Source organism: Pelmatolapia mariae, linkage group LG7, assembly GCF_036321145.2.
Source record: "Pelmatolapia mariae isolate MD_Pm_ZW linkage group LG7, Pm_UMD_F_2, whole genome shotgun sequence".
NCBI lineage: Eukaryota > Metazoa > Chordata > Actinopteri > Cichliformes > Cichlidae > Pelmatolapia > Pelmatolapia mariae.
This window is the reverse complement of record NC_086233.1, coordinates 23,701,554-23,719,884: the sequence shown is the minus strand read 5'-3', so window position 1 is coordinate 23,719,884 and position 18,331 is coordinate 23,701,554. Positions and strand designations below refer to the sequence as shown.

General features: G+C 40.5%; 2 protein-coding genes across 2 annotated transcripts; one reads left to right on the top strand and one right to left on the bottom strand.

Moving 5' to 3' along the window:
- The first annotated feature begins 1,277 nt into the window (after window positions 1-1,277).
- On the top strand, window positions 1,278-2,402 carry LOC134630824 (rhodopsin). The gene has a single exon (XM_063478523.1). The coding sequence runs from the start codon at window positions 1,278-1,280 to the stop codon at window positions 2,400-2,402; it is 1,125 nt and encodes a 374-aa protein (XP_063334593.1).
- Window positions 2,403-2,505: 103 nt separating this feature from the next.
- Window positions 2,506-17,394, bottom strand: nup155 (nucleoporin 155). The gene is made up of 34 exons (XM_063478512.1): window positions 17,257-17,394; window positions 16,815-16,986; window positions 14,982-15,119; window positions 14,757-14,853; window positions 14,537-14,607; window positions 14,367-14,459; window positions 13,754-14,017; window positions 13,592-13,665; window positions 13,391-13,482; window positions 13,167-13,264; window positions 12,911-13,078; window positions 12,696-12,796; window positions 12,407-12,577; window positions 12,186-12,296; window positions 11,932-12,026; window positions 11,755-11,840; window positions 11,468-11,609; window positions 11,244-11,310; window positions 10,334-10,449; window positions 9,769-9,866; window positions 9,515-9,648; window positions 9,202-9,393; window positions 8,835-8,973; window positions 8,612-8,747; window positions 8,369-8,522; window positions 8,185-8,289; window positions 7,214-7,368; window positions 6,919-7,048; window positions 6,706-6,819; window positions 6,446-6,566; window positions 6,207-6,317; window positions 5,728-5,864; window positions 5,502-5,608; window positions 2,506-4,324 (listed from the first exon to the last, which is right to left on the bottom strand). The coding sequence occupies exons 2-34, from the start codon at window positions 16,954-16,956 to the stop codon at window positions 4,186-4,188; spliced, it is 4,098 nt and encodes a 1,365-aa protein (XP_063334582.1). The 5' UTR covers window positions 16,957-16,986; window positions 17,257-17,394; the 3' UTR covers window positions 2,506-4,185.
- Between the last annotated feature and the right edge of the window lie 937 nt (window positions 17,395-18,331).

Genomic DNA, 18,331 nt, shown 5'->3' with positions numbered 1-18,331 from the left:
TGAAATAAGATCGGTGAAGGGTTTGCAGTGATGAAGTTAGAAAGTTATTTACTGGTGCGTGGTTCCTAAGAAATTCATTCATTTTCACTTAAGAGGCTGTGGAAAATTATTTGCCTTGTCTTGAAGGCTTTTCAGGGGTGTTTCCACTAGGCAGGAAAGGGCGTGAGGGAGGGGGGTCCCGGAAATCGCAATAATCAGAAATAAATTGTGCCCTGTGTCCTTTTACAGATTTATTACGTTAAAGTGGCAATCATTTTGTGTTGTTTTGCAAAGTGAAAAAAAAACAGCATTTAGTCGTTATATCTATGATAAAAATTTGTTTAAAGGACCACATGCTCAAAAGTGTCATTCCACATAATGAGTATGTGGAAGGGCAATTTTCAAAATCGTGCACACTGTATTATTTTAACTTTGTAACCAATTATCTTAGTTTCTTGCTGAGTAATTTGAGCTATAATAATGCAATTTATCAGCAGATTAATAAATAAAAAAACTACAGCTTTAAAAACTAGGGGGAGGGGCTAGTGCCACCTCCACCCCACCAGACACGCCCCTGCTGTGGTTTAACCAGGAAGACCAAGGGATTAGAAGATTTAAGGATGCACAACAGTTATATTTTCAAGGTTTAGCAGGCAGAGGCAGAAACTTTGTAAAATTAAAAGGACAATGTTCCTTCTCTAATCGTTAAAAAAAAATCATGGAGAAAATCACAAAGTCTAGCTACAATACAAAAGATGATAATTAGGACACTTTTGTTATGATTTCCTACGCACCAAAGATTAGTGCCAATAAACTCTCAACTGCTGGCAGGAATTTGTTCAGTCAGAGCTCCATTCACATGTCTTTGAACAAGATTTACTTGGATTGTTGGGAAATTATGCATTTGGTGCCCGGGGATGACTGAGTGTTTCTGTTCTTTGTCTCCATAGATGTCAATTATCAGAGGACTCACAGCTTTGGCTGCTGGCCCTTTAATCTCACTGTTTGTTCACTGAACTTTCAGATTTGGCTTTGGATTTACCTCTTTCTGTGTTTTACTCAGATGGCAGTTTCTATAATCTACCAGGGGAAGTTTCCTGGGAAGGCATGACATGAGAAACACACACGTCCATCTCAGTGGGACTGCACAATGAAAGCTCCATGGGGTTGGGCCATTTCTCCCCTCCTCTATAAATGTCTAAAGCTAACAGCATCCTCCTCAGATTATATAAAGGTTGTGAAGCTCCCACACTCATCTAAAGGCTGACAAGTTGTTGCCTTGTGAAACTTGTGAAACAATGGAAGAGTTGATTGAACCCATCATCAGAGCACTCATGTTTATTGCCGGGATCCTGGGAAACAACTGGCTGGCTATATGCTCCCTGCCCAGGCACAAATCCAGCATCCGCACAAACGAGGTCCTTTTCATCAATCTGGCCATCTCCAACCTCATCACGAACTACCTGGTGGACCTGCCTGACACCATGGCAGATTTTGCTGGGCGATGGTTCCTGGGGAAGACCTACTGTGGAGTGTTTTGCTTCTGTGCTGGCCTCTCTGCAACCAGCAGCATCTTCACAACCTTCTTCATCAGCGTTTTCTGGCACCAGAAGCTGGTTGGCTCCCTGAAACGAGGCGGCGCACCGGTGCAGATGGACAGCCTGTACCTCGTGGGCTGTCTGCTTGCTGGGAGCTGGACGGTGGCTGTGGTCTTCAGCGTCCCACACTTTTTCTTCTTCACACTGGAGGGGGCAAATGACAGCCACAAAAATTGCATAGAGATCTTCCCTAATCCAAATGCTAGGCAAATATATGAAGCAATTTATTTAACCCTGGCTAACGCTTTACCTATGGCTGGGATTGTATTCGCCAGTGCCCAGATTGTCATCACTCTGCTTCAAAACCACCAACGTATAAGGAGTCATAACTCTGATCAAACCAAGGAGATGGTTAAAGAGGAACGAAAGAGATTTGAGAGCAAACGCAACAAGGCGTCAGTCAGCATCATCTATGGTCCAACCACCTCAAAAGATCTCAGAGATTCTACATCTACAAACCACATTTATACAGGTGTGCCTGCTCCTTCTTCTCCAAACCGACAGCCATCAGGCCATAGTCTCCGCAATGCTCCCCAGAACTGCAGCGTTGGAGCTCAGCCAAATCTCTCAAGGCCCTCTCAGATACCATCTAAACCCCATCCGAACTCAAGCACTCAGGTGAGAGCGGCCAAGAGCGTGGTGGCTGTAGCCAGCGTGGTGCTGGTATGCTGGCTGACTCATTTGCTTCTGCACATTACTAACAACATCCACACTTCATCAATAGTAGTGGAGGTGTCCAGCTACATCGCAGCCTCCTACACGTGCATCATTCCCTACATCTTCTTGCACGGAGTGAAAAAACTCACTTGCTCATCCAAAAGATAAAAAGACACCCAGCGCTTTCTCTTGAGCCTCAGTGTACTCTCTTTTTACTCAGCTGTCCAACACATTATATCAAACTGCTTCACTGTTTATTCATCTGCATTTATTTATTTAGACATTTTATTTCTCATGCACTATAAAAAGCTAGATTCAAATCGGTCAGAACACACCGTTTTACAAAGTGGACAGAGAAGTCAGAACTCAGACCTATTTTAAGCAAATATTTTGAAGGCTTTGCAATGCCCACAGTTGCCTCTAAACTTCTGAGAGAAGCACGATATCTTCAAGACCTCCTGACTATCATTTAAAGAGCAGAAAATTCAATATGACAAGTGGCTCTCACCTACTTAGAACGAGCTCTCTGGTAATTTCAGAGTGACAGAGTGTAAATGGTTTCAATGTGACTGGTTGTACACTTAACAGAAGGTGCTGTCATCTTTATTGTATCTGAGATTACATCATCACAAATAAAAGATGGCTTTTAGCTTGTTCCAATAGTTTGCCATATGTTCAGTTTGCTACTTTTCAGCTATAAAAACACATATCTGACAATCATGTGTCTAAAACAATCAAATGGAAAATGTTTACACATACTCCAGGAAAACTCTGTATTTGTTCTGGCTTAGGTTTCTACAAAAACATTTAAGCATTAGGAAAACAGATGCAAACCTTCAGACATTTTCCCTCACAGACATTATGCATGGCTTACTATACTGGAGCGTGTGCAAGTATACCAACAAAAATCAACCCAACATCAGGTCAAAATCTGTTTATTTCTCATGAGGCTAAGAATTAAAACACAATTGTGTACTCCAACACACAGCTAATTGTAATTTAGCAATTACTGCCTTGTAGGGCTGATGTTTCTAAGAAAGCATGAGTGCGGGATTCAATTAAAGATAATTATGTAAACAGTGTCACATCCACCCAAAGCAATTAAATGCCCCTTTCTGCTGATCATTTGTAGAGTTTCACACAGATATATCTCAACCAAGAACACGTGTGTGTCTAGTTCACAGACAACACCTAGTTTCTGTGTAGTGTTTTGAAAACATCCTCAAAAGTGCTGTTTTATTTCATTAAAAATGAGTTTTATTTATTTTTCTTCCAAGTGGGCCAAAGTTTGCAGAGTTAAAAAATCGTTCTGCTTTCAAAACAATCACAAAAAAAGCACTCACACACACAATGGTACTGTTAAATCTAACGCCCAAGCAGACAAAACATTCATTGTAAATAATAAAATGAAATGTGTAAATGACTTGTGGCAGAAAAGACGGCATTATGGCCAAGTTATGTACATAATTACAACATATAAAACTAAACTGTAGGCCATAGAACAATCAAAATCATTCCCCTGTGAAGAAATGGCTTCAGTTGGGGACATTTTACCAGAAAAATCAACCATCACATAACTGCATTTCCACTATAACCAATAAGCTGTAAAATTTAAAGGGATTTCATATTTGTAATGAAAAAAAGTGTCTTCTCATCTTTAGATATATGACAGCTATTTGCACACAATAAAAATAACAGTCATTCTTTCCAAGGTTGTATTTCTGCATAATGTTTAAACTAACAAAATGTATCAAATAAGTTATAAAAACCTGTCTCTCCAAGCTGCAAAACAAACTGGAGGGGAAAAAAGAGCCAAACTCTACTTTGTAATACAAATGTCATCATCATATTGTCCTTTGCTGACAATGTAAACACACTTTAAATCAGCAGTTTTCACTTAACGCCAACAGGGCAACACCCACAAGTCACCCGACTCTTGAGCACAGTTACATCAGTGGAGTTTCTCCAGCTTTGCCTGCAGGGACTTGAAGTTGCCGATGGTTTGTTGAAGGACAGAGTTTGGGCTCAGGGACTGCAGCTCCACAAGGTAACCGCATATGTTGTCAAGACACACGTTAGTGAAGCGACGTCTGCAAAAAACAAAACAAAAACAACTTTACAATGTTTGTAAATGGGATGCTTCATATAGTCTTAGTGAGCTCTGACCTGAATAAATCACAGAGAAATGGTCAAAGTGCAAACTAAACATCACACGTGGCCAAACGAGGTGAGGTTTTACATGTTTGTCCACGGTATCTGACTGCCTGCTGGGAGCTGGCATGATGGGCATGATCTGTTGCTTAGAAACAGCAAAAATGCATCACACTGAAGAGGGGGAAAAAAAAGAAAAGGAAAAAAAAAACACTAGTGTGATCAAGATAAGACCTGTATTTAAAGCGTGATCATTTTGCTCCTTTTATGGAACCATTTAATACATTTTCTATTTTTGGTGTAAAATTAGGAAATGTAGTCGCTTACTAAGAAAAGTTCAGCGTCATTACTCTCTGTTATGCTTTTTAAGCACTTTCTTCCTGTGCTGACAGCATTTAAAATTTAGCTTAAGATTATATCTAAAGTCTTGAAAATAAAGCCAAGATCATACTTTCCGGTGTAAATGTCTCGCCAGACTCGTCCCTGGAGAATTTATATTTTAATGTACCAACTACACACGTGCATAGCCAGCAGACTACCAGAAGGAAGACTACAGGAATGCCTGCTCGTGCATCGGATTTGCAGCTGTCCTTGTCCAAAATGGAGAATAATCTGGGCCTGAGAGCTTCTCAGTTCTGATCTTCACCCCCAATGAGTAAACAAAAGCATGCCTCTTATGACTTCTTTGCATGTAATCTCGGTTAAAGTTTCACAGGTTCATCTGTAGTACAAGAGAGATTAAGTGATTGTGTTTTAACTGCCTCTGCAAACTTAAACTCCCTATTCCAGTACTATTTAATATCAGTGGTTTTTATTGTATATGGTTCATTTTCATGGACTTTTTTCCTCTGTTCTTTTAAATGGCTTTAAACAGTGTTCTTTTTTTCCTTTCAACATCTGTCCAGGGGACAAAAGTTAAACAGAGATTTAGCTAACACTGGCACATGTACAGTAATGTTGATAAATGTGTATCGTCTCTAAAAGAAATAAAATTATCTGCTTACACACTGACTGATGGCAACAGTTGTGACAGTAATGCTCACTGGGGACCTTAGGTTAATGCTGTGAACACTACAGCAGCCACTACAGGCCAGGAGCTGAACAGACCGTAATTACCTGTCATAAGTTGGTACCCTGCTGGGGTCTTCTACATATCCTGAGAGAAGTACATGGATACACTCCACTAAATGAAGCGGTTTCCTCAGACGTTGCCAGCAAGGATCCTATGAAAAATTTAGAAAAAAACAAAGGGTTGGTTTTTGGATTCATTGAGATAGATGGATCATTACTGAACAGACTAAAAGAAAGTTCAGCTTAAAAAGTCACAGGGTGATGCACGTACCCGAGTTTTGAGGAGCTGGTCATAGACCTCCAACAGACGTGGCAACTGGACTCCAATCTCCTGCATAGTCGATGTAACGAATCCCACATCCCAGTTGAGCCGGCAAACCTCCTGCTCCAGGAACTTTACTAGAAACTCTGCAATCACAGGACACATCAGCTCCTTAGCATCGCATACTCAGCAATATGTTCACTCCCGGGTACGTAATTGATTATGTGCATGCATGCAAGTAACGATGATTTATATAAAATTAATCAATGCCTCCATAGGCATGACAAGCTTGAACATGCTGGTTATAAAAAGGAGGATAATTAAGCAACTGGCTCAATCACCAACATAACCCTACAGACCTGCACACCAGAGACATGCTGACATAAATGATGCTAAAGGGAACTCCAATTATATTACTGTTGACAAAATTTTAAAGTGCAAGCTGGCAAATTTTAATCAGACTAAAACTCAATGTAATTACAGCTTACCCAAAGGGAAATATCTCGGTGTTCCAGCATAAATCTTTCCAAGTGATACCAGCTTCAGATTAAGAGACCTCATTCTATCTACTGGACTCATGGCCACAGTATCTTCCAGTTCTGAAAGAGAGAAGAGGCATGAGTGAGATATAAAGCATGCAAAATATAAAAATATAAAGCAGAAAGGGGGGGGGGGGGGGGGGGGGGTCCCAGGTTGCATTTTTGCAGGATGTTGACATTTCGCTCACCTTTCTCCAAAATCTCCTGCCACAGCGAGTGCACCAGGATCGGGTCAGAGTGTCCAGCGCAGTGAATGATGGCCAGTTTGCATTCAGACAATTTGAAATGATCGGCAAACTCTCCATAGAGCTATGCAACAAAAACAGTTCCACAAACAAATTTCCATTCATTGTAAAAACAAAACTCTTTATCCATCACCTTTAAATTAGGGCTAGTGTGTTAAAATACTGCTAAAAACACTCTTCTCTGTTACACAGTTGCACGTTACCTTTGTGATGTCCATTAGCTCCGAGTCCAACTGAGAGATGACATTTTTCACAGAGGGATGATGGGAGTACTGTCTGATCAAGGTTTCCTGTATCTGTACTTGGATACGCACAAGCTAAAGCAGAGGGGAAGTAGACAAACAGAGCGTGAGTAGAATGTGCTGAATTTCAGGCTAGGATTTCTTTCACTGTAAGCATTACAACGTCAGAGTTACCTCCATCTTCTCCTCCAACTCATGGAGGAACTCTCCGTCCGATGCCTGAGCTGAGATAGAGGATGAACTCTTCGCAGACAGGATGGCTCGAGCGATGTACTCCAAACGCTGCTTCAGTGAGATCTCCGTGCTACATGATCAGAGTGCAAAAATCAAGGTACTTTTTCTGAATTGTTTTTTAATAAGTTGAATATAACGTATACACTTGCTGAAGGAGTCAGTGTTGGAGAAGGCCAATTTTCCATGTAGATGTGTTGCATGTTGTGGCGTTGGCATTGTGCTGCTGCGTCCGAACCTGTGCATGTCGGCGAGGCGGGCCAGTACGTGGGCAGCTTTGCCAAAGTTACGATTCTTCTCGTAGTAGCGCCACAGGAGGTCCATATTATGAACTTTACTCTGGTCTTGCTTGATCATATGCATCAGATGTTCTTCCAAGTATGGAGAATTCACCTGGACCCCAGAGCACAGGGACAAACACAGGTATCATATACTGGTGTGCAATCACCATGACAATGCTAAAAGGCATCTTCAATTTGTTCATACACAAATGTGTGGAGGTGTAAAAAATAAAACTGCAAGAATCAGAGTAAAACAACACTGAAAATGCAGTAAAAATGTTAGATTTAAACATTTTTCTATTCATTTTTTAATTATTTTAGGGGAGTTTTTATGTACATTAGTAGTCTTACGTCAAGTGAAACACATTTTAGGAATCAAACATTTTTTATTTTTAAAAAAATGTAATTTCAACTTGCCTTGATAAGTATTTAAATCGGTTTTAATTCTCCTGGTTTGTTACATACCATTTGATTTTTATACATCTTCATTTATATATTTTTTTCATAAAACAATTTCTTTGAATGAAATTGAGGTGCAAAAGCTTTGGATGAATCAATAAAAAGGACGTGAAAAATTCATGAATAAATAAAAAGGTCATTTGAGAAAGCAAATAAATGAGCTTTATTTAAAAATCTAAATAATAATCTACAAACAAATTAAAACATAACTAGAAATTAATTCATTTCTAGATTAATTTGAATTTAAAGAAACAATTTTTTCCTTTCATTTGTTCCCTTATAAATTTCAGATTTTAGCAGCATCTGTCTTCCATGTATATTAGCTGTTGTGTTTGGGGCAATAAAATCTGGTTGAAAATAGAATCTAAACTGATGTAAGAACCGATGTCTGCCAACTAAAAAGAAAGAAAAATGAAAAGGTAAAACAAGCTTTACTGAAACAAAACATTTACGAGCAAGCAGACAGTACCTCGAGCAGCTTGTCAGTCAGGTCGGCCTGAATCAGCCAGTTGTAGAGCGCGATGTGAAACAGCTCATCCTGAGACCTCTGGGCCAAACCCAGCATCTGCTCAAACTACACGGGAACAGATTTTTATTAGAAATGAAGATGACACACAGTGCAGCGGAAAGAAATGAGAGAAACTCCTACTCACATGAGCTGTCGCTTCTTCATTGCTGAGCATGTTGGGGTCAGAGGTCATGACAGGAGGTCCGGGCTGTTTAGGGACACTGGGGGACTGTGGGGCAGCTTTGCTCTGGTTCACCAGCTCCTGCATGGTGTCTGTGATGCACTTATAACATGAAAGTCTGGAGGTTTAAAAAGCAAAGATAAAGAACGGTGATGACTACATCTCTGATGTGGGTGATTTGTTTAAGGCTTCTTTCCTTTGTCTTACCTTTCCTGGAAGGCCTGCTGTCCCACTCTGTCCTGCTCAGGTTCTCCATTCTTGTAGAAATGAGGCCCTAGCCTCTGTGGATCCTTCTTCTCTGCCGCAGTGAGACACAACTCCAGGATTCCCTCGTAGAAACGCACTGAGAAGATAAGCAGCATTAGAAAATAGATCTCACGAACAGTATATATATAAACAGAGATAGTGGAGATGTCTTGCATCTCCTTACCCTGTCTGTACTGGGAGCAAACAAGTGGGAGGTCTGTGTGCTGGCTGATCTGTTGGTAGAGCCGTAAAGACTCTCTCAGTGTTCTCTCTTTATCTGCTTTATTCTGGATCTGCTTGGAGCTCTGCAGCAACTCATTAGCCTGAGTGGGGGACAAGAGCAAATTCAGTGCTGAGACACATGGATCGATGTGGATAAATCAATAACCTCTTAGTACAAGACCTCATTGCCTTAAAAAATACCTTGAGGATTATAAGAAATGTGAAAACAAGACGCACACATCAATGAAGTAAGAATGTGATACCCCTGAAGCAGCAATAATTGTAACTATACTTAACACAGAGGTGAAAAAAAAGGTGTGTGTACGAACCTTGGAGCAAACGCTGTCATCGCTGCTGTACAGCAGCGGACAGATGTCGCGCAGGTGATTGCTGATAGCATCCACGGAGGCGTTATCTTTGATGTAGACATTAATGAGTCCTGTGATGAGCGCTCCAGATAACTCCTTGCCCCTTATCACAACATCTTTAAAACTTGCTCCCTTCATCTGCTCTTGAAACTCCTGCAAATAACAAAAAATGGCAGAATGACAAAGGAGCACTCCAAAAACAACGGGGAGCTTCAATTGAATACCAGGTTTTACTGCAGGGGTATGAGCATCTGTTTGCAGTGCACATATGCACCTTTGGCAGCTCAGACATAATGAGGCTGAACTGATGATCACAGAGAAGCTTCCAGAGGGCCAGAGTCTGATATGAGCGATGCACTAACTGCTGGATGGCCTGCAGGGACACTTTCTCATAGACTTGAGCCTTGGCTGGAAACGGAGATGACAAAGGAAAAAAAACTTACACTGTGTTTCCTTTCCCACATTTATATATAGTGTAATAAAAAAAATATTCAGGGGGAAAAAATGAAGCCTGTATTCATGACTCACTGTGATATTTCCTCTGGAGTTCCTGCTGAACCTGCTGAGAGCTGGCTCCATCAGGACGCATGAATCCCAGCAGCCTTTGCTGCAGGTTGGCAGGGGAGCTGAAGATAACAGGAAACAACACAGATGTTATACAAGAGAGAAAGGAAACAAGAGTCTGTTGAAGTATATTTTTATCTTTTTAGCATCTACAGATCCTGTTTTGTGCATTAATATCAAAAAGGAAAGTGTTCTGGTTTTTTGAGGGTTTTGAACAGAAGCTAGTTTGAGGGGACTTCTCATCTAAACACAACTTCATTTGATACTTTTTTCAGTCCTTAATCACTCAAGATGAACTGTTCTCCGCATACTAAAACATTCAGCAAAGTTAAACCACCATATCCCAGCTGGTGTTACATCATGTATTATAATCACTGAACTGAAGGAAAATCTTTAATTCTTTGTACATTTATATTATTCTACTCCTTTAATTTGAAGGCAATGTTGCAAAAGATCTAACACAACTTTCTGAGGTATCAATACAGCAATTAACTCAAATAAGAATAAACAAATCTGTAAGGAGCTTTACCTTGCAGCACCGAGAGAGGAGGGACTAAACTGAGAGTTTTTATCCAGAAACTCCTGCAAGCCGCAGAGCTCGTGAAGGACTGACTCCACATCAAATGAATTAACACTGCTTTCCAACTGTGGGGGGCAAAGGATGAAAGCTAGTGTTAATTATTAACAGCATGTAAGAGATAGGAATAGTTTTATTTACTTAGTGCCATTCAAAATAAAAATCACAAGGAGCACATCAAATAAAAACCACAAAAGGAGGACAATAAGGAAAAATAAAATGCTAAATGAATCCACTGAGCTCACAGATGATAGACTGGGGAGCAGAGAGTCCCAAAGAGAGGTTCCACAATTGCAAAGGCGCCGTCACCTTTAGTTTTTAATCTAGATGGACAATAAACTCTGAGAAGACCGACAGTTAGTTTGAGCGGTCCTACTGGTGACATGGCTGCAAAAGTTCACTGATGGAGCCAAGTATTGCCAAACAAAACCAGAACCAGAATTGAATTCTAAACTTGATGGGGAGCAATGAGATCAGTAGAGGTATGACATGGGAACGTTTGGGAGGATCTTCTGTAGATCATCCAAACTGCAGACGATCTACCTGCCTCAGTAAAAGCTCGTTAAAGAGTGAATTACAGGACACATTTAGAAATAATACTAATATTTCTCAGCTGACGAAAGCAAGAACAAACCAGGTCCTTAACATGCAAATCCAGTGGCAAGCACCCATCAAGTGTCAAAGACTAGATCTCTAATAAATGGAAAGCAAATCCAGATTTCGAATGAACCAGGGGGACAGGCTGGCAGGGATACAAATTTTATTTCCATTCAACTGGAGAAAATTATCTTGACATCCAAGATTTTTTTTTTACAATCCAAACAATTCTGCTGTGAGTAAATGTAACTGTAATGTTACTTACAATACTGACAGTCTGATTCCCTTTGCTGATAGTTTTCTCGACAGCAAGGCTGCCATCCCAAATATTTCTGTTCAGAGTCAGCAGGAAAACAGGAGAGGAAGACATGTGACTCAGCAGTTTAAGGACAAAATCAAACACATCAGCAACCAAAGCTTTGAATCAGAGGCCGAGTATTTAAGCTGTGACCCAGAAAAATGTGACAAATGATGACAGGATTTACTAACCCGAGAATGCGTGCGAAGTAGATGCAAATGCCGTTGTGCTTCCCGGAGAAAATCACCTCAGGGCCAGCTGACATAGGTGTGATGGGGGCAGAGCCAGACTGCATTGGTGCAAAGGGTGTGGCCAGTGCTGGGGGTATAACACCTGAAGGGGGCATTAATAATGCACTATAGTAAATATTATAGTTAGCCATTAAAATGATTGTTTTCTTCACATACAGATCTTGTTTTGCATGATTTGGTCACATCCCACCAGCCAGGTGGACACAGCAAAATGTTTGCTCATTTACCCGGTGCTGGAGAGCTCATCACAGGCCCAACAGTACTGGGTGACGCCAAGGCTGCAGGAAATCTCATCTGTGCTTCGCCTCCATATCTGATCAAAATTGTAAAAAACAGCACTGCCTTTAGTTTGTGCACACTGTGAACGACTGGAAATATTTACATATATCAAACCATTAACTGACCTGAAGAAGGCTCTGGTGGCCCATTGTGAAACCTCTCTGTCGCAAGCAGCACTGGAGCAAGCGAGGATTAAGGCTGTGGCACAAGCCTGCTCCTCCTGTACAGAAAACAGTAATGATTCAAAAATATGTTGCATGTCATGAAGGTGTCTGTGTGTCACAGAGGCTGCTAGCTAGTCACATGCACAGGCTTACTGCTACATGGTATGATAAGGGGATTATAAAACATTACACAGTGATTGTCATTGTGATTTTACCCGGTGGAGCTTGAAGAAGCGTTCAATTTCTTCACTTTCCCCTCCAGCACAGCTCACCAGGAGGTGACGGAGCTGATCTACTGGTCTCAGCTTTTGAAAAATATGACTCCCCTGAAGGAGATTTGACACTTTTAGTTGTACAGTTATGATAATGTCTTGTCACGCTGTAACAAGATTAAGTTTACGTATGCAACATGAAGCGCCATGACAACAATTTTAACCTTTGCAGAGAGGAGGACAAACTTCTGTGGAGGGATGTTGTGCTGCTGGACCACCACAGGAGAACTGGTGATGGGGATATGGTCCTTGTTCAGAGGAGTAAAAATCTTGACCGGTCGCTCCTCATTAATGGCACAAAGAGCCCAAGAGTGTCCATCTACGTTAGACATCATCTGCAATGCAACATGTGCAGCGAACATGACAGATAAACTGATCAGTATCTAACAAAGTGCCAAAAAAAGGCAAAACATACATTTAATTTATTCATTGCATGACTTTTTTTGTGCTAACCTGTGTCTCCATTAAGGGCTTCTTGAATGGAAAGGAGTCGTGATTGATGCACCACAGAATGTCGCTGTCCTCTGTCTCAGAAGCGGCCATAAGAAGAACACCTGAAAGATTTCAAATGTATTAAAGACAGATGTGGTTCCTTGCCAAAGAAGTCCCCGTACGTCACTAAACGAACAAATAAATGATTCAGGATCTGAGTGCCATTTGCTTATTACCTTTGCTGTGTAGTGCCTTATGTACTTTGGAGGGTTTCTGAAGGGTAGAGGAGGCAGAAAAACCTGGAGGAAGGCGAACGTGTACCAAAGCTAGCAGGCTAGGTCGCACTGCAACGTTCTTCTGGTGCGGAGGTGCAAAAGGTGTAGTGCTGAAGTAGAGACGCACACCTGCAGAAACACAGTATCAGTACAGACCGATACATAATGCACGTATTCTAGTATTTCATCTCATACTGATTAATATTTCATAACATACCTGCGTGGGTGACGGCGAGAAGATGGCAATCTGAGGACTCTGATCTGTCAATCACAGAGATCTGTACGATGGGTTTGAAGACCGAACGATCTATTGTCCTGAAAATGGAAAAACTGAATTTTTCAAACAGGCAGAGAAAAAAAAAAGAAAAAAGAAATACTCTCCTCTGAGCAGATAACGGCACAAAAAGAAGCATGATTGATGTTTATTAAACTAAAACATGCCTCGCAATGTTTCCAGCAGCCGCAACAATTGAACTCTGTGACATTGTTGCCACACGACTCATTCCTTGCCCGTCAGCACCCAGGTCATACGCCTGAAAAATATGAAAGTACTTCATTATTATAAACGACAGGTGATTACTGCACATTTATTGCTTTCTGGGCCGATCAGAAAGATATGTACGCACAAAATGTGCCTCATACCTGAAGGACACCTTTTTCTGAGCGTGTGAAAAGTGTGTTACGAGAGTTATCTATTGCAATCTGCACAATGGGATCTGTGGAGAGAAGCAACAAAATGTTCCAGTCAGCTTTAATCAGGCAGATATATTTCACTCCACCTCGAAACATGAACCTGCTCCTTACCATCTTCAGAGAAGGAGAACTGAAGCACAGAAGGGATTAGGAAGGACAGAGAGCTCTTAGAGTGGTTGATTTTTCTGCAGCGTTGGCTCAGCCAGCCTGCCTCAGCCTGGTAAGCGATCTCATAGAGACAGCCGTCCTTTCCTGCCATAAAGATGCGTCCCAGATCTGTGGAGGTGATGGACAGGATGTAGGTGTTGTCTGTGGGGATTGAGAACAGAGGGTCTGGTAGCAGCTGCATCCCACCAGACATGCTGTCATTCAACCCTGAAACAAGAGAGAGACACAAATATGACCCAGATAAACCAGCATAAGCACATCATGATATCATAGGCACTACTCCTATTACCCCACCCTGACATCCATACAAATATCATCACACTGATTCTTAAAAGTGTGCTTGTCTGGCATTTGTTAGTATATAGCTGACAATGTAAATGTAACAAACTGAATATATGCCTTTAAAACAGCTGGATATAATTTAATGTACTGCCGCTTAATACCAGGGTCGCTGGAGGATTTAAGATGGAATGTTTAACTGTTAATGTTAAAAGGAAAACCTTTTCTTTTCGTCACCTACAAAACATTACAAAAATTCTGATGAGGAATCACTTACCAGCTTGACTTTTGGGGAAACTGAGCCCAAGGATGACCACGTCCACAGAAGTGGCCAATACTAAGAGGTAGTGAATGTGTGGCTGTAAAATCCCTGAGAAAAGAAAAACAGAACCCATAAGAATTACTCAAACAAAAGATGACAAATGCTTTGCGAGTGCCTAGGCGTACCTTGTTTTGGTTTTACTAGGCCGACTGCCAAAATAGTTTCAATCAGGCCATCAAAATAGGCCACGTCTCCTCTGCAAGGAATAAAAGAGAGAGAAAAAATGCCTCAACTCCTGGTTTTATCATCAATAAAAATATTATTACTAATAATATGAGCAGAATTTGTGCACTTGACTTGGTTTGTAAAAGTCAGTCAGTCCTGTTTTATCCAAGAGGTACGCACCCATCTTCGTAATTCCACATAAAGATGTCATTGTCGATAGTAAGCCACGCTCGAGAAATTTCAGGGAAAACTCCCATCATGCAGTTGAACTGCATGTCTACAAGTTGGTTAAGCTGAAACTCGTATTACTTGTGGAACAAATACAAGTGCAATGAACATATTTTCTACTCGATATGTCAGATGAAAATCATTGTATTTGTTTTTCCTGAATGAACGAAAGGATACGGCTGAATTGCTCCACGAGCTCAGGTGGCAGAGGGACTCGGCGGACTGCACTGAGCTCTGGCAGGTTAGGCACACTGAGTAAACCAGGCCCCTGGAGTGGGTAGTCCATATCTGACACCCCGGAGAGGGACGGCATATCTGTGAAGAACAACAGGAAGTCTGTTTATAGTATTAAGTTTTTCTCCATCACTGTAAAATAAGGTAAGCAATGTAGTTGTTGAAATATATAAAGATGTTACACTGAAAGGTGTTAAGACAATAGTTCATTCTATATCAACTGACCAAATGCATCAGGCTTGGCCGTATCTAACTTTAATGAAGAAAATTCCAGGACTACACTTCCAAATAAGGAAGCTGACAGGCTTTAGCTTTTAGCCTAGTACATGAGACTCACATTGTGAAATTTAAGCTCTCTTAAATACCATCTGTAAAAAGAAACTTTTTTAAAAGTCATGCTGAGAAAGTGAGGCTGAAGTTATAAACAAAGACACCAAGTTTTTGCAAAAAAAAGTTACAATTAAGTTGTTTGGTGATGGTTTTTTTTGTTTTGTTTTGGGGTTTGTTTGTTTTTTTTGGGGGGGGGGGGGGGGGGGGGGGGTGTCTGGAATATCAACGAACCATTCATCTGATATGAGTAATTTGGAATTTGGTAATACAGAGAACACCTCATATATGTAAATCTGTGTTCCAAAAAATAAAATTCAAGCTGTCAGAAATATATGTAAAACTTCAGCTACACTTTTGAAATTCCATATTCCTTCAGTCACATCAGCAGATATTTGGCCTAAAAAATTTGAATGACTACTTAGCTATTAGGAGAACTACCTAAACTATATGAAAATGGCTCCACAGAAAATGGTGTTTAGAAAAATCTTAAAAATGCCCCCTAAACACAAAAACAAACTGATAATAAGTAGCACAGTTAGCACTATTCCCTCACAGCAAGAAGGCACCGGGTTCAAATCCAGTGTGGAGTTTGCATGTTCTCCCAGTGTCCCCAGGCACTCCAGCTTCCTCCCACAGTCCAAAGACACGCATGGGGTTAGGTTAATTGGTGACTGCCTAAACTTCTAAAGGTGTAAATGTGAGCGTTAATGGTTGCCCGTCACTATCTGCTAGCCCTTCGACAGATTGGAAACATGTCCAAGGTGTACCCTGGCTTTCGAATTTTTGTCAGGAAAATCAGAGATGGTTAGACTGGGAATTTTATCCAAAACTTGGTCAAGTGATATGAAATAATTCCAATGTGAACTTTGCATTTCCCTTATCTTTTTAACTACTGAGCAACAGAATAATTTAGCCCCTTAAAAAAATACCACGATGCAAGCACAACATAAAGACGCCTCATTTGCTTATAAATCTGTGGAGCAGATTTAGCTTTCCTCCTTTTACAGTTAAATAAAACAAAAAACAAGCAAACAAAAAAAGAATCACATATGGAAAATACATTCTTACAATGAGATGATCTATGGGAGTTTAACCAAATATTTTGATAAAGCTTTTTGCCTTAAATTATTTAATTTATTAAAAAAAAAAACCTAAGTGCTAAACCTTCACATTTTCATGCTTTTCAACACATCACCCTGAACTTATTAAACTGTCTCTCTTCACCCAAACACATCCATATTTCCCACAGTCACTCCTGAAATCTGTATTTTACACACACATGAGCAACAACTGCTGCTCAGATCCTCTGTAGGAAAGTTTTGTCCAAAACCTCCTGCAACATTTGCTTTCACCGACATTATCCATCCCAGTTTTTCCTCTACTCCTAGCGTTGCATGAGCTGTAAACAAACAGCTATCATTAGGTCTTTCCTTCGCCTTAGCTTACTGTGTGAGGGGACTCCGAGCAGTTCTGACAGGTCGGGAAAGCATCGGTCATCCTGCAGGTGTCTGTCGATGAGCCGGGAGGAGTTCTCCAGGGCTTCAGCGAGCGCAGCGGCGGGGCTGCTGGGTCCAGCGGGGGACGGCATGGCTGGGCAACCACCGCTCACCTATCCTATCTGCACAAAAACCAGTTCAACCACAATTAATCGACTGAACCATTTGGCCAGATGCCCTCCGTGAATACCCGAGAGAAATAATCAAGCGAGACACCAAAAACATAACTTTAACTTGTTTTTTGTTTTTTTTCAGTTGCTGCTAGCTAATGTTAGCTAGTTGACAGAACACCGGTTAGCTTTCTGCTGCCACTAAGAACCTATTATTTAGCATACAGCTAACTGCCAGCTAAGAGTGAAATAAAGCATGTAAAAGTGCGGTCATTGCTTTACCCGACTGAAACGATTCCGCGTGTTTCTGGTGTGTTAGGTCAACGACTTGAGTTGACCAGTTGATCAGCAAAATTCAAAGAATTACCCCCAATACACATATACAGCTAGCAGCCCGCCAACCTCATGCACAGGAGTAGAGAAAGGGTTATTTCCGGTGTAACGTCTTCTTCGTCTCCTTCAGAGTGTGTTGGTGAATGTGCCATTCACCAAAGATACAAAAGAAGAGCTGTAAAATATTCCGCAAAATAACCATTTAAACCATCTGCCCATATGCTGCATTCTGTTTCATCTGCAGTGCTGTTTCAAAAAACGATGTTTTCAAATCTACGTATTCAATTGTTCTTGTAAATTAGATTTTTTTTAAACTTGAGACACTTATTCTATAAAGGTCAGCAGTTTTAGTTTCTCAAGCAGAAACACAACTTTTGTGTTTTATTATGCATTCAAAAAAAAGGTTTGCAATCAAAAATTTAACCTTAGAGTGTAATATAATGTTTTATTGCAAAAAATAGTGATTAAATATGAATATGTGTAATGTGTGCTGAATCTCATGAGACAACGATAAACTAATGACAGATACTAAGTATGGTTTTATTTCAAACAGATCAACATCACTGGCATTATTAGACTAAACAGAATACATCACAAACTCCTTAGACAAAAAACAAACAAACAAACAAAAACCCCAGTGTGTTTGGGCTATCAAGAAAGGCGTTTTATACAATAGATCATGATATTTTAATAACAAATAATTAACTCAGTGGCATTACGGTGTAGTTTTAAATTTGGTTGGGAGTTAGTTAAGAAACAAACAATAGTTTGTGAAGTTAAATGATTGTTACTCCGTATGTATGGACATTGCTTGTGGCCTCCCCCAGGGGTCAGTGTTGGGCCCCAATTGTTTAAGTTACACAGTACATCAATGTGAGGTGTCCACCGTGTTAAAAATTGTAGTTTTTGTCGATGACACTAATATGTTCTTTTCTTGTATTGATTTGTAATATGTACTGGATGAGATGATGATAAATATTTGATCTGAAGATCTGGCTTGATAAAAACAAATTATCATTAAATT

Excerpts from the sequence above, each read along its gene's own strand:
- LOC134630824 (XM_063478523.1), top strand. The coding sequence starts at position 1,278 with ATGGAAGAGTTGATTGAACCCATCATCAGAGCACTCATGTTTATTGCC.
- nup155 (XM_063478512.1), bottom strand. The coding sequence starts at position 16,956 with ATGCCGTCCCCCGCTGGACCCAGCAGCCCCGCCGCTGCGCTCGCTGAA. Across the intron at positions 14,460-14,536 it reads CCTAGTAAAACCAAAACAAG|GGATTTTACAGCCACACATT; the intron begins GTACGCCTAGGC and ends TTCTTTTCTCAG. Across the intron at positions 10,450-11,243 it reads GGAATCAGACTGTCAGTATT|TTGGAAAGCAGTGTTAATTC; the intron begins GTAAGTAACATT and ends TGCCCCCCACAG.